This window comes from Theropithecus gelada, chromosome 14 (genome assembly GCF_003255815.1).
Source record: "Theropithecus gelada isolate Dixy chromosome 14, Tgel_1.0, whole genome shotgun sequence".
Lineage (NCBI taxonomy): Eukaryota > Metazoa > Chordata > Mammalia > Primates > Cercopithecidae > Theropithecus > Theropithecus gelada.
This window is the reverse complement of record NC_037682.1, coordinates 88,289,614-88,308,546: the sequence shown is the minus strand read 5'-3', so window position 1 is coordinate 88,308,546 and position 18,933 is coordinate 88,289,614. Positions and strand designations below refer to the sequence as shown.

General features: G+C 36.4%; 2 protein-coding genes across 2 annotated transcripts in view; one reads left to right on the top strand and one right to left on the bottom strand.

Moving 5' to 3' along the window:
- Positions 1 to 5,071: 5,071 nt before the first annotated feature.
- Positions 5,072 to 8,634, bottom strand: JRKL (JRK like). Its single transcript, XM_025355212.1, has 2 exons — positions 8,556 to 8,634; positions 5,072 to 8,153 (listed from the first exon to the last, which is right to left on the bottom strand). The coding sequence occupies exon 2, from the start codon at positions 7,984 to 7,986 to the stop codon at positions 6,412 to 6,414; it is 1,575 nt and encodes a 524-aa protein (XP_025210997.1). The 5' UTR covers positions 7,987 to 8,153; positions 8,556 to 8,634; the 3' UTR covers positions 5,072 to 6,411.
- A 77-nt stretch (positions 8,635 to 8,711) lies between these two features.
- CCDC82 (coiled-coil domain containing 82) overlaps positions 8,712 to 18,933 on the top strand; it is a 31,609-nt gene continuing 21,387 nt past the window's right edge. Inside the window, exons 1-4 of the mRNA XM_025358335.1 lie at positions 8,712 to 9,249; positions 11,007 to 11,090; positions 13,854 to 14,599; positions 15,180 to 15,378. Coding sequence (XP_025214120.1) covers positions 13,868 to 14,599; positions 15,180 to 15,378 — 931 coding nt within the window. The 5' untranslated portion in view covers positions 8,712 to 9,249; positions 11,007 to 11,090; positions 13,854 to 13,867. The remainder of the gene's footprint in view (positions 9,250 to 11,006; positions 11,091 to 13,853; positions 14,600 to 15,179; positions 15,379 to 18,933) is intronic.

Sequence of the window (18,933 nt, the reverse complement as noted above, 5' to 3'; positions counted from 1 at the left end):
AGCAACTGTCCCTTGAGCACAGTCTTGGTTTTTTCCTCCTAAATGTGCTTTTTCAATCTTTACATTGCCAGGCTAGGGATTTTCCAGTTCTCTACCTTCTGCTTCCCTTTTGATTATAAATTGCATTATTAAATCATTTCTCTTCTTGCATTTTACCATGTAGGCTTAAGAGAAGCCTCACAGTCCTTTCAATTATTTTGCTGCTTAGAAATCTTTTGCCAGATATCCTAGTTCATCCCTCTTAATTTCTGCCTTCCATAAAGCCCTTGGACATAGACACAATTCAGGCAAGTTTTTTGCTACTTCATAAAAAGATGGCTCTTCCTCCAGTTTCCAATAAGATATTCCTTATTTCCATCTGAGCTCTTACCCATATTGCCCTTAATGCTCCATTCATGGCAACACAGGGTTTTTCCAGCAGTCACTTCAAAACCATTCAAAAGCTGCTTCCACATTTTCAGATATTTGTTATAGCAACACCCCACTCCTTTGGTACCGATTTCTGTCTTAGTCCATTGTGCTACTATAACAGAATACTTGAGACTGGGGAATTCATAAAGGGCAGAATTTACTTCATCACAGTTCTGGAGGCTGGGATATTCAAAACTAAGGCCCTGGCATCTGGTGAGGACCCTCTTGCTGAGTCATCATATGGTGGAAGACAGAGGAGTGAGCGAGTGCTCACCCCCAAAAGTCCTTTTTATAATAGTGTTAATTCATTCACGAGAGTGGAGCACTCATGGCCTAATCACCTAGAACTTACACTACCATCAGATTGGCAATTAAATTTGAACAGGAGTTTTGGAGGGGAAAAACATTAGTAAATCAGCACTTAGTTAGTTTCCCCATTATTATTTTATACATAGTCTTGATTTCATGATCCATCAAAGAAACCCATTATTTTTTTGTTCCCACATCTACTTTGTTTGCCCTGAAAATTGGTAATCTTGTGGCTCTCAACTCCGGTTGCATTATTAGAGATATCTGGGAACTTAAAAAAATAAATAAAAGATACACCATAGTCACCTTAGACCAAGTAAATCAGATCCTCTGTGAGTAAAACTCATGTATTGATATTCTTTACAAAAGCTCCCTGAATGGTTCTATGAGAATAACTGCTCTAATGTACCTATTTTTGTTTCAGAAAGGGTTAATTATTCAACACCATTTGTGCCTCCCTTTCAATTATATAAAGTTGTCATTGTGAAGCAGCTGCCTCGTTAGGGAGTCATTCCCATCACACCATCCCACCCCAACCCCACGTCAAGGTAGGGCCAGGTGACTAGTTTTCACCAATAGAAAGTGAACTGAAAGAATGTATATGGCTTCTGAAAGAAGGGCATTAAGGAACAAGTGTGTGCTCTGTATTCTCTCTTTTCCCAACTGCCACCTGGATGTAGAGGATTCTAAGTGTTTAGCAGATGCAAAATCACAAGATGGAAAGCGCTTGGGTCCAAGAATCACTTGAAAAAAGTCATGCTTTGACAAAGCTTTATATCATAAGACCACTAAGAGAAAAAGATAAACAACACTTATTGTGTTAAGCCTCTAAAATTTGGGGGTTTCATCAGCTACAGTTACCCAAATCAACAGAGAAATAGGTATCTTGAAGTGGGGTGCTGTTGTGATAATCAAATATGTGGTATTATATTAGTGAGTAGGAAATGTGCATCAAGGATATAACTAGCAGGCACTGGAAAGATGGAATAGTGGTAAGAAACATGTTGTAAATATTACTTTCAATAACTTGGAAAACACACTGACTCTTAAGTTTGTGATTCTAGAGCAGTAATCTCATACAGGCACAATTTTGCCCCCCAGGGGACATCTGGCAATTCATGGAGACATTTCTGGTTGTCATACTGGAGCAGGGAGGAAGGTAGAGATAAGAGATGTTGCTAAGACTCCTTTAATATCCAGTACAGCCCCCCACAACAGAGAGTTATCTGCATCATGATAACCCTGAAGTTAAGAAGCCCTTCTCTAGAGGAAGTGGCTGGAAAGAGCCAGAAAATTAATGTTACTTGCTCCTTGCTATGTTTAGCAAACAATACAAGAAAGAAATGAGCTCAGAAAATAATTAATCAGTTATAAGCAAAATAAAGCATATCTTTATTTTGGCATTCAGTTAAATACCAAAGAGAAAGTCCAGAAATTTGGGGGCTTTTGTAGGTTTCAAAAACAATTTCTCCTGACTACAAACAGTAGGAAGGAAGTAAGACTGAAAAAGCAAAGCCTCAGTAAGACTTCTCAGTTAAACAAATGGATTCATCCCTGCAGCTAAGATTAAATTAAGGTTTACTTTTCCAACCAAATGTATCCTTTCGATGATCTCTTGGACATTGAACCAGGTCTACAAAAATAGCTTAAGAATTACAAAACATCATGAAAATATTATTTTCGAAGGCCAACTCAGTTGTTACCATCTCTACTTCTCATATCAAAATTATTATACCTCCTTATGCCACTCATCAGAATTAGTCGTTCATTTGCATTCTTCCAGTAACACTTAACTCATTCTCCCTTTCTTACATGTTTCCTCTTTTCCGTTGTAAATCTCTTGAATGCAGATAGTCTTAGCCATGTATCCCATACATGACCTAAAACGTGTCTTAGACAAGATATACAATTAGTGTTTCTTAAGTATATGTCTATTGAATATATACTACTCTGCAAAACATTGATCCCACGGTCTTTGATCTGTAGATGCTCATATTCCAGTATTAAGAGACACAACCACAAGAATCGCTTTACAATATGGCAATTCTTATAGGCACTACAGACACTCATTTTCACATTAGGTGTCACTGGGGAAGCAACTGCTATCTATTGGTCATTCTTCCACCACAACGTCTTTTTTTTTTTTTTTTTTTTTTTTTTTTTTTGAGACGGAGACTCACACTGTCGCCCAGACTGGAGTGCAGCGGCATGATCTCAGCTCACTGCAAGCTCCGTCTACTGGATTCACACCATTCTCCTGCCTCAGCTTCCCGAGTGGCTGGGACCACAAGTGTCTGCCAGCATGCCTGATCATTTTCTTTTTTCTCTCTTTTTTTTTTTGTATTTTTAGTAAAGACTGGTTTCACCGTGTTAGCCAGGATGGTCCGCTTCTCCTGACCCCGTGATCCGCCCACCTCAGTCCCCCAAAGAGCTGGGACCACAGGCATGAGCCCCCAAGTCCGGCGGCTTCCATCCCAACTTCTAATTGCACAGGACTGCCTGAAACTAATTACTAAGAAAAGTTGTCATGGACTTAAATAGGAAGAACAGTTAAGAGTACACATCTAAGTGAAGTTAAAGAATTTGAGTGATGATCTTTTAAGGCTGAATCATAAACTAAATTTTAGTACTTAAGTAGCAATATGGATACCAAAAAAGAAAAAAAAAGAAAAGAAACCACTACAACTGCTCATTGGAGGAAATGGGGAGAAGAAAAGGCATGTGTATACATTAGGAAAGGCTAAGAACAGATATAGATAATAATGATGTATTTTGCTACTTCAGACCAAAGTAGCTGAGCTATTTTTTGACACTGAGTTAAATAATTATTTGAACTTCTTAAAACCCACCTAGGTGGCTCTGACATTAGGATGCTAAAAATGCTAATGGAGAGTTCACTATAGATGGGAACCAAAGCAACAATTTTAATTTCCCTTCTAGACTTAAGTCCTGTTTATCAATTGAATATATAAATCATAGAGCGAGACAGGGTGACTGGATCACATGCAGGTAAGGGAAATGGATGAAGTTACTCAGGGACAGCAAAAATCAAGACCAATGCATAGCTTAAAATGTAAAGGGTATACAGAATAGAAATCAGTGGAGAAATGAATAAGCAACTAAATCTTGATGATTTTTTTACATAGTTCACATCTTGTTATGTTGGTTCTTTTACATGAGCTTACAATTGAGCCAGATGGTTTTGGGTATTTTTTTTCAAATATGTGTAGTTTTTTCACCTTGATTTCAAGATGTTCAAGGAAAGCAACCTCTTCCCTTTCTATTTTCCTAGACCCACCACAGCTGGCAGTCTTCAGCATATAGTAAAACTCAATACATTTTTGATTTACTGGATTTCATCATGACAAAGAATTCAACTTTCTACAACGGCCCCACCACAAAAAAAGCCCAAATCTCTCAGAAAAAAAAGCAACATTATAATTTCCTACATGATCTTGTGTAGGTATATCTACTCTCACAAAATTCTTGACTACTGGAAATGTAAGAAACATTGCACTGTCATTGGCTTTCTGAGAGTATTGTGTCAAGTCATATCAATGAGAAAAAAATTAGTGAAACTGGTGAGAGAACATGAGCCAATGGCAAATTTTTTAATGGATAAATAGAATGCCAAACACAGACTCTCGTAAGGCACTGATAGAATACGAATTAGGAGCTAAGGATATACAACTTTGGGGGCATATACAGAACCCAAATAGCTTTTGGCATCATCTACTACAACTACTGATCAGCCTTTATAATTAAGGATAGAAGGATCAAAAACAGGGCTAGAGTACCAGTGCTGGCAGATTTTAGAGAATAGCTGTAAACCAAAGAAGAGCAGTCTCTTACAGGCTAGAGAGTCACAAGATTCACACTCATGGCCACAAAACAGTGAACTTTTTACTGGGGATTCAAGTTTAAAATCACACAGCTTAACAGCAATGTTAGTTTTACCACTAGGTGGCAATGAAACAGCTGCATTGGGCTGACATGATTAAGTTTAAAAACTGTGCAAATCCAGACAGAAATTCCAAGATTTGTAGTACATATTTTCATTTTAGAAAAATTATTTTATATACAGTTTAGTTGACAACAGAACATGTCATTATCTGATTCAATATGTATGTTAACTTCTGATAGTTTTTCCTACTCTACACTTAGGAAATTCATGCAATAAACCTAATTTTTAAACACTTTCATCACACATCTTCTGAAAAATGTAGACAGCTATCATGAAAATAACAGAAATTATGGAAAACTAAAAATACTTTTGAAGTATTAGTATTCTACAGAAAGCACAACAAAATGTTAAGTATTTTAACAAAAAATGTTAAACCTTTAAAAAATGACTAATAGAGAACAATTCTAATTTACTTTTTAAAAATGTTTGGCCAAAACATGAAATAGCATGGAAACATTTTACTTTTAAATTACAAGTTACATTAATATTAATATGTGCAAAGTAGTTTCAATGTCTTGAATAAATATAGTTTACCAAAAAAAAATCAAAATTCTGATTTAGATTACATTTTAGCAGATTAATCCCTTTTTACATGTATCAAAATAATAAACAATAATATTCCTCAGTGTATGGCACTTTCTGTAATTATTTCTGCTTTCTTCATAAAACAGGACACAAACATATGACTTACTTAAAATCATAAAAGCTTTATTATTGTAATTTCCTTTTTTCATCAAAGGGCCAGATATGACAATATTTTTCAAATGATAGACATTTGTAAGTATGCAGTAAAAAAACACTAAAAAAAAAAAAAAACTAAAAAAATCTTATTAAATCTCAAATTCCCAAGATGTTCCCCCATATAAGGTGGGAGCTCATATCATCACATGTAACATTACAAAACCTGTATTATAAAATTAGATGAATAAATAATAAACCTATACTATTACCAAATTCATAAAAAGATCGACTTACCAAATTAAAATCAGCCTATTTATTCCCTTTGTATAAATAACCTAAAGTTCCCCAGATTTTTATTTCCCAGTTTCTTATAAATGAATTGATCACAATGCCTCTTTATAGATCAGTTTTCCCATAGTTTCCCTTTCATTTGGCAATCACTTCCCATATTTACTTTATTTCCCAGAATAATCTCCCCCTCTTGCAAACCACACAAATGCAAGAGAACGGAGGCATGATTTCTAAATAATTTCTATAATTCATAATTATTTCCCCATTATTGAATTTCATTTTTGAATTATTATAAATCATCCTGAAATCCAATAATATAAATCTTTCATCCTGTCAGTCTATTAAAATATACAAAACATCATTTAAGATGGTTAACACAAGAAAAGATAACTATGGCAGCCTTCATAAATCAAGCAAAAGATTTCAGAAAAGTGTTCAGTCTGTTATCTCTAACTTTCACTAGAAAATTTAGGGAATGCCACTGTTACAGAAGGCATAATTGCATATTCTAAAAAGTGAATACATGTGTACATGTAATTTATATCTATTCGGTATCATCTTCTGATTAGCTGTACAAATCAAAGGACAAAAGACGCAGATGATGAAAACACATAATCCTCAAACCACTTCAGATACATTTTGTGCCTGTATTTCACAGGACCAAGTCTGAGAATTCTTAGAACACAAAGAAAATTAAGCCATATTGCAGAGTTTGTCACAAACACAATGAGCAGAACAATAAAATTGAAATGACATTATTGACTTGACTTTGTCATCTTCTGTTTATTTCTGATGGTGGCTCGAAGTTTACGTATTACCAGTCTATCAGGCAGAATCATATCACCTTGTTGTTCTAGATAATCCAATAAATTTTCAGTCCATTGGAGAGCAGCTGCATGATTAATATGTTTCTCTGGAATTAGTTCTATTTCCTCCTCCTCATTTTCACTGGATTCATCTGTCTGGCCTTGTGCTCTTCTGATGATTTCGCTATCAGTTAACACTTCATAGCCTGGTTCAGTACTGTCTACTTCAAGCCATTTTTCAAGGTTCTCAGTAGTCACATTTTCCAATCCTTTGGTGTGTTGTAAAATGGTAGCCACAGTAGCCACAGAAATATCTTCATCATCAAAGTCCAAGCTCTCTTTCTCCTCTATCATAGGGAGAATCTTCTTCCATGCTCTGCTAATGGTAACTGGTTTTACTAAGTTCCATGCCATTGCTATTTCATAAAGTGCATCCAACAGAGTTAGCTTCTTCCAGAATGATTTCAGGTCATTACCTTCTTCCAAGTTGTTCTGGAGAAGACCTGCACGATAATTTCTCTTCATTGTTGCTATGACTCCCTGATCTGAAGGCTGAATCAATGAGGCCACATTAGGTGGTAAATATTTAGCAAATATTTGGCCATCATCTGACCTTAGGACATTTTCATTTGGATGTGTTGGTGAATTATCCAACAAGAGCACAGCCTTTTCCTGCAAGCCTTTAGATCTTAAATACTCTCGAACTTGCGGCACAAAAATTTTATCAAACCATTGTCGGAAAATGGAAAGATCCATCCATGCACCTTTTTGGCTGAAATAAGAGACTGGCAAGTTTAAAGTGTCAGTTGATTTAAAGGAGCGAGGTTTCTTTGCTTTCCCCACAACACAAAGTTTAAGTTTGTGTAAACCTGTTGCATTGGCACAACACATGATTGTGACTCTTTCTTCAATTGATTTGTGCCCAGGGACAGTGCATTTACCTTTGATTACTGAAATTCTAGAAGGCAAGCACTTCCAGAAGAGTCCAGTTTCATCTGCATTGTAGATTTGTTCAGGCTGTAAATTCTCTCGTTCAATAAAATCTCTAAAGTTGTTACAAAAATCTTCCACTGCAGTCTCATCTCCATTTAATCTTTCATTTCTAATGTTAATCTCTCTAATGCTGTGCCGCTGCTTAAAACGAGTTAGCCAGCCGGCAGAGGGGTTAAAATCGCCATCCATTCCCAAAGCATAAAAGAAGAACTCTGCCCGTTTTGCACAAATTGGTCCAGATATGGGATTCCCTTTTGCTCTTTGCTGGTTGAACCATTCCAGCATTGCCCTGTCCAATTCCTCATACATGGATGGCTTCATAGATTTCCTCTTGGCCAAAAGACTTGTGGAATCAGAACTGCTTGCATAAGTTATAATCTTTTCCTTATTTTTTCTTATATCCCGAACTGTTGTTTCACCAATTCCATAAATCACTGCCAGTTGTTTGGAAGAACCTCCGTCTTCAAGTTTCTTTATTATATCAAGCTTATCTTTAATAGTCAACACCACACGCTTCCGTTTCCCCGACATAGCGAGGTTCTGGGACTCACCCCACACTCACAAAGTAGCAATCCACAAAATCCTTCCTTCTCTTACACAGGCTCACTTTAACAGTCTTAATACACTCAGTCTTTCAACCTTACCAGCAACCTGGTGGCCCTGATCCCCTCCCGGGCTGGGGTTGGCTGGCAAACAGACTGCAGAAGAAGGTGAAAGAGGAGGAAGTTTGAGAGAACAGGCCTTTAACTTATACGGGCAGTAGCGGAGGCCCCATGTCACCGCGGATAATCCGGATTAAAGGCATGTGTTTTGTTACCCCAGCAGCCGCGAGAAACACTATAGCCCCATCGTGGCCACGAACCTCCTGCACGTCTAGATCCCGGGTAACCGCCCGTCACTAACCCCTGCCACACCCCAAAGTTACGGCAGAGAGCGGAAGAGCCAAGGAGTCAAGGAATGGCACCCTTCCTCAGGACGGATATGTTAGATTCCTTCCCCAGCAGCAGGGCCCTCCCGCCCCGCAGCCCCAGTTTCCCGTGCCAGCTTTAGCCAGGACAGTCCTCCCAGTCCCTCAAAGCCCGCCAGGCCCCTCTCCCCACCTCTCTTGCAACCAGGACCCGCACAGCTCCCTGACTACCGCGCGGCAGTCGCTCCGCCCCTAGCCACGCTCCCGGAAGACGCTCCCTCCCGCCGCTCGGCCCCGCCCCTCTCCCCACCCAGAGGCGGGACTTCCCTCGGTCCCCGGAAGCGGGCGGAGCTTCGCTTGCCAGGTGCTGGTGCCTGGGGCGGGGGCGGAGGCGGAGGCGGAGGCGCTTTGAAAGGTGAGAGCGCGAGGGTTGTGCGGGCCTGTCTCCCGGCTGGGACTTGCTTGCGCTCCCACTGCTAATGGTTTATTAGAGGGGCGGGGGAAGCCGTGCCTCCTGGCGGGCCAAGAGAAAATTCCCGCGGGCGCTGTTTGGGTGGGCCGGAGCGCGCCAGTCAGCCCTTTGCGCCTCTAGCACTCCTCCTCAGCTGAGCTGCAGTGGGCGTGGTGCCTGTTATTTCCGCCTTGGGGAGGTGCTTTGGATGTGGGGAGCTCGGTTGGTGATTTCTCGGGTTTCTGGCCTTTCCAAACCCTTGTAATTGTTATCTCGGTGCAGAGCCTTTTTGGGGTCTGGGGGTTTCTATCGTCCTGCGCGCGTCATCGCGAAGCTCGGCCTGAGGGTATGGTTTTCTAGCTACTGTGCTTTCCTGGAAGTGGAGTGACGGACTAGTGGGCTAGCAGGCGCTGCGTTCCTGCGTCCCGCCAAACAGGTTTGTAATCATGCAAATCACCCTTCCGGGTGTTAATTCCTGAGAGGATCTGTTCCTCTGTCTACCACTCATTCCTGCTGGATTAACCTCCATTGTTAATGGATTTTAATGAATAATATAGTTATCCCGGATACCATTCCAGCGGGATCCACTTTGCGAAATTGTGGACTGTTGGACTGTGATTCTAAGTAGGGGAAATAGGCTTTCCTCTCTTTGTTTATTTTCTCATATCCTATTTCTGTCATGTTCTGCTGTCCTGTTTTCCTGCCAACAGAGGAACCAGGATACATTTATTCATAACAATGTGATAAGAACTTGATCATAATCATACACTGTAGCCTTCAAATCGTGTATTATGCTGGCTTGTTTTTGGTGTCCCTAGTAATTTCATCAGATTGTGAGCTGCTTAGGAGCAGAGACCATGTTTATTTGATCTGGTGGCAGCACAGTTCCAAGCGGGTACTTGCATTTTGGTAGATATTCAATAATTATTCTTCGGTTTATTAATCTTTGCTCTCCAAACTGCCACATAAAAGAAAACATCAAAGAGGAGTGATGTTTTACACACAAAATGGATCCCTCCCGGTGGAATTTCAAATAATGACCTCAGGTTCCACTGCCTTTCAAATCTCTAAAGTGTTAACTACCACCTGCATTGTTTATACAGCAAGTAGGTGATTTCTAGAATGAATCTTTTCTTGAGTATGAATTAACCTCAAAGTTTAGAAGGAAGTATATTTCTTATGAGAAAGTCAAATGGCATCATCAAAGTACTTTCTTCTAGCTATAGAGGTACTGTGTTAGAGAAAGAACACAAGTAATATGGATTATTGCCTTTAATATCTATTATTTGGCAGATAACATAGCTATGTATGTGCACCTTATATTAACCATGAAACACAAAGATGTGATAGTATTAATCATCTTCATTCACTTATTTAATGCTTTCTGTTTGGAGTCTGTTTTTCTCTTTGCTTAAAGGTGAGGTATCATTACAGAAGCTCGATAAAATTCTCATTTCAAGAAATTAAGTGTGTGTTCAGAATATACAGAAGTAACATTCATTTGCATGGGTTCTTTTTTGAGTAGGTTGTAAAGACCAAGAGGCATCTTACCCATCAAACTAGCTTTCCTTCACATTTTCTTCCGAGGTTCACTCACCTTTTCCCTCCGTTATCATTCTTCCCTTCCCAGCTAATATAGTAAAGCTACCTACAATTTAAAAAGAAGAGCCAAACATATTCAAATTATCTTTCCTTTTCAGTAACAGAATTTTTGATCTTACTGGTATAAATGGTCATTTTCAAATATGAGAGACTCTGGCAATTTGGCAATTGGCCCAAGGAAACCTGATTTATTTTGTTTAAATAAAAGATGTTGCATCGGGCATTCAAATTCTGCAGTTTTCCAAAATATTTTTCTCATCAGGGACTGCCTTTCTTCGAAATTTTACTTGGGCTCACTGGGGACTCCTTTAAATTTTGCGATTGGTGTTATTAATAAGATGATAGAGGGAAGTCTGCAAATATTCATCTCTTTTGCATTCTTTTCTTGCCTAGTGGATAATAATTTCTAGAAGTTTCTGGTCTAACTCATGGGCAGTAAAATTCAGTTACATGATTTTTTTAAAAAGCGTGTTTGTAAACTCTAAACCATTTAATCGTTATTTTTCTGAAACTAAAATATAGCATGAGAGATAAAATAATGATTTTTAAGAGCTTAATTTTTACTACCTTGTACAAATATGATATTGGCAGCAGTCATTGTGTGGCACTGGACGGGGAATCAAGAGACCCGATTTCTAATCCCTGCTCTGTCACCAACAAGCTGCGTGATCTTCGGTAAGTCATTTAAATTGTATGTCCTTGGCTTTGATATTTATACATAAATATAGATATCTTCCTTCTAAGATCATTGTCAGGATTTAAAAATCAATGTGAAAATGCACTAAAAACTTAAAGTTTCTTTTATAGCTTAACTGTGCAGTCATAAATTTTTAATAGTGTGACATTCTTAATCATTTCCACCATTGTCATAGGAATCACCAGTTTCATGATAAATAACTGACATTCTGGGCATGTTATAGTTTTGGAAGATCATCATCTATTGCATATGAATTTGCTTTTGGGTACTAATAAAAATCATCTTTCACTTTAATGTTCTTTACTGTCCATATTTGTTTTAGTGTATCTACTGCAACCATATTTGTCATTGTTTTCATAAATGTTTTTTCATTATTTTTCCCAATTCAAACATGTTTATTAGAAAGCCATACTTTGTTATTACAATGTGATATACTGCACGTGCACATATGCACACTTAGCTTATGCAAATTTATGTGTTTACAAATACTTTTTTGTACTATATGGCTTAATAATATAAGATGCTTAGTTCATGTGGTGCTTAACCAAAGAAACAGTAAGCTATTTAAAACCTGGAGGAGAAACTGGGTAGACGTATTGTAACGCAGTATAGTGTACACAAAACCATACTTTAAGAGTAATATAGAGGTTTTTTTAAAAGGTTATTTTGACTACACACAATTTTCATCTTTGCTGATTTTAATATAAACCTTTTGTAAGATGCAACCCAAGGATAATTTCAAATAGCAGACTGCCCTGTTGACCAGAATTTGTTAGATTGCTATTACAATGCTGGTTATATTTTATAGCAGTTACTGTCATAAGGTTATACTTTGGGCAGTGGCTCATGCCTGTAATTCCAGCCCTGAGGCCAAGGTGGGAGGATCACTTGAGGCCAGGAGATCAGGACATAGTGAGACCTTCATCTCTACAAAAAACTTAAAAATCGAAACAGAAAGATCGCTTGAGCCCAGGAGTTCAAGGCTGCAGTAATCTATGATCATGCCACTGCGCTCCAGCCTGGACAACAGAACGAGACCTATCTCTTAAAAAAATAAAAGGTATATTTCATCCTACACCCTATAATTTCTGCCGTATAATCTTGGCAGCCCTGTTCTGATTTTACGTGAGGTGTAAACCATTATACAGAAAATCTTATTGCCGTATAAACGTACCAGAATTTGTACAATTAAATGAGCTATATCTACTCTTCCACAATCTATAGGAAAAAAGTAATCCTCTTGGAAAGCTAGAAACACCATCCCATTGCTCAAAAACTGTTTGGCATTGAATTTTTGTAATTACCTTCAGAATTTGTAGCACATTTTTTGAATATTTTTACTGATAGTTAATTCTCGTCTTCTTAAGTTGAATTTCATTTCTGCAAGCTGCTAACAGGTCTTTATAACCGAGACAAGTGAATTAAGTGGGTAAAGTCCCTGTTTGGGATAAAAAATGAAATATGATTATTTTCATATTTTTAGATTTTTTATAGTGTGTGGTTTATAGAAAGACTCCAGGAATATTCTGTACTGTGGTGGAAATATTGGAATAATCCGCCTCATAAGGTGATTTCTTTGGTGGGGATAGCTGTCAGTTCAATGTATACCTCTAACACATGTATTATGAGGTCAGTCTCATTACATTGTCATATTTCTATTCCTTGACAACCACAGAAGTACATATGTTACTTTATTTTCTAGTTATCTTACCTGTCACTAATTGTTCTTTTAATATATACTTGTGATAATTTTAATGGAGTTCATTCTTTTCTAAATGATATACTGACAGCTTTTGTTTTCCTTCCCAATACCATGCTCTGCTTTGCCGTGAAACTTATTCGTTTCATTCACTTAACTACATTATTGGATTACTAGTTAAGTTTTCTATTGGTTATATTGTATCTTTAACTTTGAGGGGAAAGCCACTCCCATTTTTCTAAGGTATGAAGAGGCTACAGTCTTAGTGGATTATCTCTCAATTTTACACTGCTCTCTTTTTTATGTCATTTGTTACTTTATAACTGTCTTCATGTAAATTGATCTTTTATAATTTATATCATTTCTGTATTCAGAATCCTTTGCCTACAGGGTGAGTCATCCTGGTAATCCCTTTCAGTTTTCTATTCGTTTCTCCTTTTTTCCAGCATAAAACTCTTTTTGTATACCTTTTAAGCCACACTTACTTACTGAACATACCATCTTCTTTCTTAAAGCCAGAGTTTTGCCCTTACCATATTACTTGCCTGACATCCCTTTTTCTTTCATTCTTTCTGTTCAAATACAATGAATCCTTCAGAATGCTATCAGATCACATCTGTTCAAGATAAAGTGAAGCACTTGCCTTACTGATCTCCCTGCATCTTTCCACTTTTATTGCAGTTATTTATGTTATTCATTTGATACCAAATACTACCTTGAAATTTTCTTATTATATGTTTTAGATATTTTAGTTCTGGACATAGATTATAATCTTCTGAAGGACAGGACCATGATTTTTCTATGTATCCCTTTCAGCACAACATACAACATAATTCAGAATAGATGTTCATATAATTATTTCATAGGCATTCAGTAAATTATTTGTTAAATTAATGTTCTACCATCTTCACTCAGGTATTTCATGTGATTTTGCCTTTGTGGACCATTCAATAAAGCCAAATAAATATAATTTTTACCATAAATGCATTCATTGCTCTAATCTGGTTATCACTGTTATATTCCTAACAACTTTATTTTGTAGAAGCTTAAGTGAAAATGATACATGTTAGAAGACCTGAAACAAGGAAAAATTCTAAAAGTCACGTGCCTGAGCAGAAATCTCGAGTTGATTGGAGACGAACTAAAAGAAGTAGTATCTCACAATTATTTGATAGTGATGAAGAGCTTGATAGTGAAGAATTTCATAGTGAAGAGCTTGATAGTGGTGAAAGTGTTGATAATTACGAAAGTTTTGAAAATGATGAAGAGCTTGATAGTAACAAGGGACTTGATTGTAATAAAACACCAGGAAGTGAAAGAGAGCTTAACTTAAGTAAAACTGAAAGTGAAGGAAACAACAGTAAGCGTCTCGTTAACACTGGCAACAGTTCAACATATGAAGAAGAAACTAACAAAACCAAACATAGGAATATTGATTTACAAGATCAGGAAAAACATGTAAGTCAAGAGGATAATGATCTCAACAAACAAACTGGACAAATAATAGAGGATGATTTAGAAGAAGAACACATCAAGCGAGGAAAAAGAAAAAGGCTGTCCTCTGTGATGTGTGACAGTGATGAGAGTGATGACAGCGATATCCTAGTTAGAAAAGTAGGTGTTAAACGTCCACGTAGAGTGGTTGAAGATGAAGGTTCTTCAGTGGAAATGGAGCCAAAAACTCCTGAAAAAACATTAGCTGCACGAAAGCGAGAACAACTTCAGAAGCTCAAAGAACTCTCAAAACAAAGATCTCGTCTGAGACGCAATAGTGGTAGAGATTTTGAGGTGTGTTATATTTTGTTGGATTTGTTATTGTTTTTCAGTTTTTTTCTTGAAGTATTTTATATATAAATCAAAGTGCTGAGTCTGTTCCGTTCCTCAATAATTGTAGAATTTATTATTTAATCACAAGTATTCTTGAACATGTTTGATTTTTATATATAAATCAAAGTGCTGAGTCTGTTCCGTTCCTCAATAATTGTAGAATTTATTCTTTAATCACAAGTATTCTTGAACATGTTTGATTACACTATTGTATGTAATATACTATTTTATCATGAGCCTCAGTCCATCCTTTTTTAAAATTGAAAGACTATTTATTATTTTATATGATCTTTCTTGTTTTTAACTTACTATAATTCTAATGTCCATTTTAAACATTTTACATCACTTAACCAAGGTATATTCTTCTTATTAATAATTTCAGAAGTTCACCATTTAATATGATAAAATTATTTTTAACTTTAAAATATGAAGTTAATTTCTATGGATCATTTTTTGCTGTCAGATTTAGTATTTTAATTTTATATCCAACTTACCATTTTAATGGCACAATTTACTGAAGCATTTATTTTAAATTAATTAGGGCTCTGAAAAGAAATCCTGCCCAAGCAGTGATGAAGATGATGAGGAAGAGGATGATTATGAACCTGATGAAGATGGAGATGATTATAGTATCGATGACTTTGTAGTGCAAGATGAGGAGAGTGATGAAGAGAATAAAAACCAACAAGGAGAAAAATTAACTACATCACAACTGAAATTAGTAAAACAGAATTCTCTTTGTAAGTTTAATATTAAGAAAATGTTTCATGAGTTCTTATGATATTATATCAAATTATATCAAATTAGCCTTTTAATATCATGTTCTGAATCATTGACTAGGAACTGTGGTTTCATTTTCAGATAACCTTGTCAGTTTGATAGTTTATTCCAGTGGTCTCAGGAAACATTTACATTTTTTAAAATTATTAACCCCCAACACACCTTTACTTCAATGAGTTATGCCTGTCAGTGTTTACCATTGTGGAAATCAAAACTGAGAAATTTAAAATATATTTATTAATTCATTTTAGATATTTTAGTTCTGCATTTAAAATAACCCTTAGTAAATTTATTACATTAATGTAAATAACAATTTTATGAAAAGTAACTGTATTTTTCCCAAAATGTGATAAATGGCATTGTTTTACATTCTTGTAAATCTTTAATGTCTAGCTTATAGAAGCCAGCTAGATTATTTTATCTGCTTTTACATTCAGTGTGTTGTGAAATGTTGTTTTGGTTGAAGTGTATGAAAACAATTTTGCCTCACACAGGTAGCTGGAAAAGGGAGGAGTATTTTAATAGTATTTTTTAAATAATTGTTGATATTCTCATTTGATACTATGCCAAAATTTGACAAATGATACTGCTTTCTTAAAGGTAATACGGAATTCAAAAGTTCATATAAATGAACTTTTAGTGCTTGCATTACAACCATTGGTCTATCTTGCAGTTTAAATAGATCATTTCCCCATGGATGATTTTGTGATAAAATGCATCGGTCATTTGGAAAATACTGGTTCACTGGGTGATACAGATCCTCCAAAATATTGACATATTTCATTATATATATTTTTAATTATATTCATTAATATCACCACCAGTCCCATGAGAATATTTCTCACGTATTGAGAAGCTGTCAGGCTCAGAATAGCACATATAAGTTTTTCAAAATTCTGATTTCTGCTTTAGAGCTTGATTGTTTTCATTGGCGACAAAACACTGTGAATTGTTCTTTTTGAACTGACAGGCTTACTTTGTTCTTTTTTGAGAAAAGTCTGACAGATTTCCCAAGTCTGAATAACCAGAGCTTGTCACTCCTTCTTTCAAATAAAAATGGTATTTCATGAAAGATGAGTCTTCCTCCCAGCACACACAGTTGCACAGGTGTTTTTTCCTCAAAACAATCATTGTACTTTGGTATGCAGTATAAGTACTTTTTAGGCACTTTCCATTTCATCCTATAGAATACTGCAAAGATGTGTACTTCAGATTCAAGATTTAATACAATTAATAATTTTACTAGTTCAAAGAGGACATTCTTAAGTGAAAGTGACTTTTTTACTGTGAGTGCATAGCACTAATGACAGTAATGATTAATAGTAGTTTGATGCTACCGCCATGATTCAAGTTAAGGGGCCAGCTGTCTTATTACTTGAAATCACAGATTTCCTTAAATGGACTTGGGCACTATCAGGGATCTGCAGACAAAGACTTTGAGAACCGTTGGTTTTATCAGACCTTTTGAAGCTTCTCTCAAACAGTGAAACCTATCAAAGATAGGACGTTACTTACATGAAAATATAAATCTTGGAACCTGAAAATGTAAGCTATATTTATTATTATCATGATTCCTATAATTCTTTTTTTTTTTTTTTTTTTTTTTTTTTTTTTTTTGAGACGGAGTCTCGCTCTGTCGCCTGGGCTGGAGTGCAGTGGCGCGATCTCGGCTCACTGCAAGCTCAGCCTCCCGGGTTTACGCCATTCTCCTGCCTCAGCCTCCGAGTAGCTGGGACTACAGGCGCCTGCCACCTCGCCCGGCTAGTTTTTTGTATTTTTTTAGTAGAGACGGGGTTTCACCGTGTTAGCCAGGATGGTCTCGATCTCCTGACCTCGTGATCCACCCGCCTCGGCCTCCCAAAGTGCTGGGATTACAGGGTTGAGCCACCGCGCCCGGCCGATTCCTATAATTCTACGAAATTTCAAAGATTGTTTTTATGATGTTTTACAACTCTGGTAGGAACAGGCTGTTGGATGGATACATTTTTATTTTTTTTCTTTAAGTGCATTCTTTCCAAATATTTCAGAAAAGGCCATATTGACTAAAATAAAGCATAACATGACTTGATTTATATCTCATGATTTATAATAAAATAGTGGATTTTGAGATATGAATCAAATTTCAAGAAATTTGGCAGTTACAGAGATGCCAGTTACAGTTATCTCTATACAGTAAGTTAATGAATGTTTTCCTTATATCAATAGGCACTGGTTCACTTGCCACCTGGACATTTAAATTAAAGGGATACTCAGTTAGGAGATATCCTATTCTGGGTTATCTAGAATGTGATAGAACATTTGCTGAGAGATGCCCACTCATATCAACTCCTGCCAATTAATGGAAATAAAAGGCTAGCATATGGGAACTTCAACTTCTCTACACCTTTTAGTTGTTGGTTTTTTTAAGGGCAGTTTTGGAGTTACAGAAATATTGAATGGAATGTACAGAGTTCAAATATACCCCCTCACATACACAGTTTCTCCTATTATTAACCTCGTTTATTAGTTTGGTACTTCTGTTACAATTATTATTAACAGTAGTTCATACTTCACAACAGGGCTCATTTTTTAGTACCTTTTATGTAATTTCCTATCTGCCATTTGGCTCTGAGAGATGCACCACAGACTAGTTTCCCTCTTGCTACATAGTTGAAGACAGTCATAGTCTTTTTCTTTTATTATCAATCCCTGTTAGTGTCTCTTTATATTTATTCTGAAACTACAATTCTTGGAAAAGATACAGTAGGGAGTAAGAGGACAAAATAGCAGTGGTCCATTGCATATCACGCTTACATAGTTCACACGCTAAAAATATTGTATGCAGGTAAAGAGGAAAAATCCTCAGATTTGTGGATACCTTATTTACCTAGTACTCTATCATATATTCAGAGTGACAGAATCAAGTAGTAGAAATAAGAGTAGAATACGTTTAAGTCTACTATGCCTTGCTAGAACACTGGAAACTAGACTAAGTGAACATCCACTTAGTCTCCATCTACTAATTAAAGAAAATCATTCTATTAACACAATAAAGAATGGGCCTAAGAACAGACTCAGAACCATTTATGTTAAATATTAAATTTTAGAACTTTCCCTTGTTCTAGGATAAGTAAAAAGTACCTGTGAAATTTATTGCAGTATAAGGTAAAGGTAGATTCAGAGGAAGAAAATAACTGTGAAAAGTGTTTCATTAAAGGAAACAAGAAAATGCTATAAAACATTTGCTATACAGTCTATGAAAAAGAAGTTATAAGGAGAGAACAATTTGAGGTGAAAGGGAGCTAGCTAAAATAAGAATTGCCAAAAATTTTTAAATGTGAAGTCAGAAATAAAGTCTATTGAAAGCAGTTGATAGCAGAATTAACAGTACAGAAACTCTCATGAGTGACAGGAGATAGTTAAGAAGTTCAAGGGTAGAGAAGAAAAAAAAAATAGTTGTAAAGGAGAAGATAATAAAGGACTAGAAACGAAGACCCTATTTCACAAATTTGGGGGAGGGGGTGGCAGAAATACAG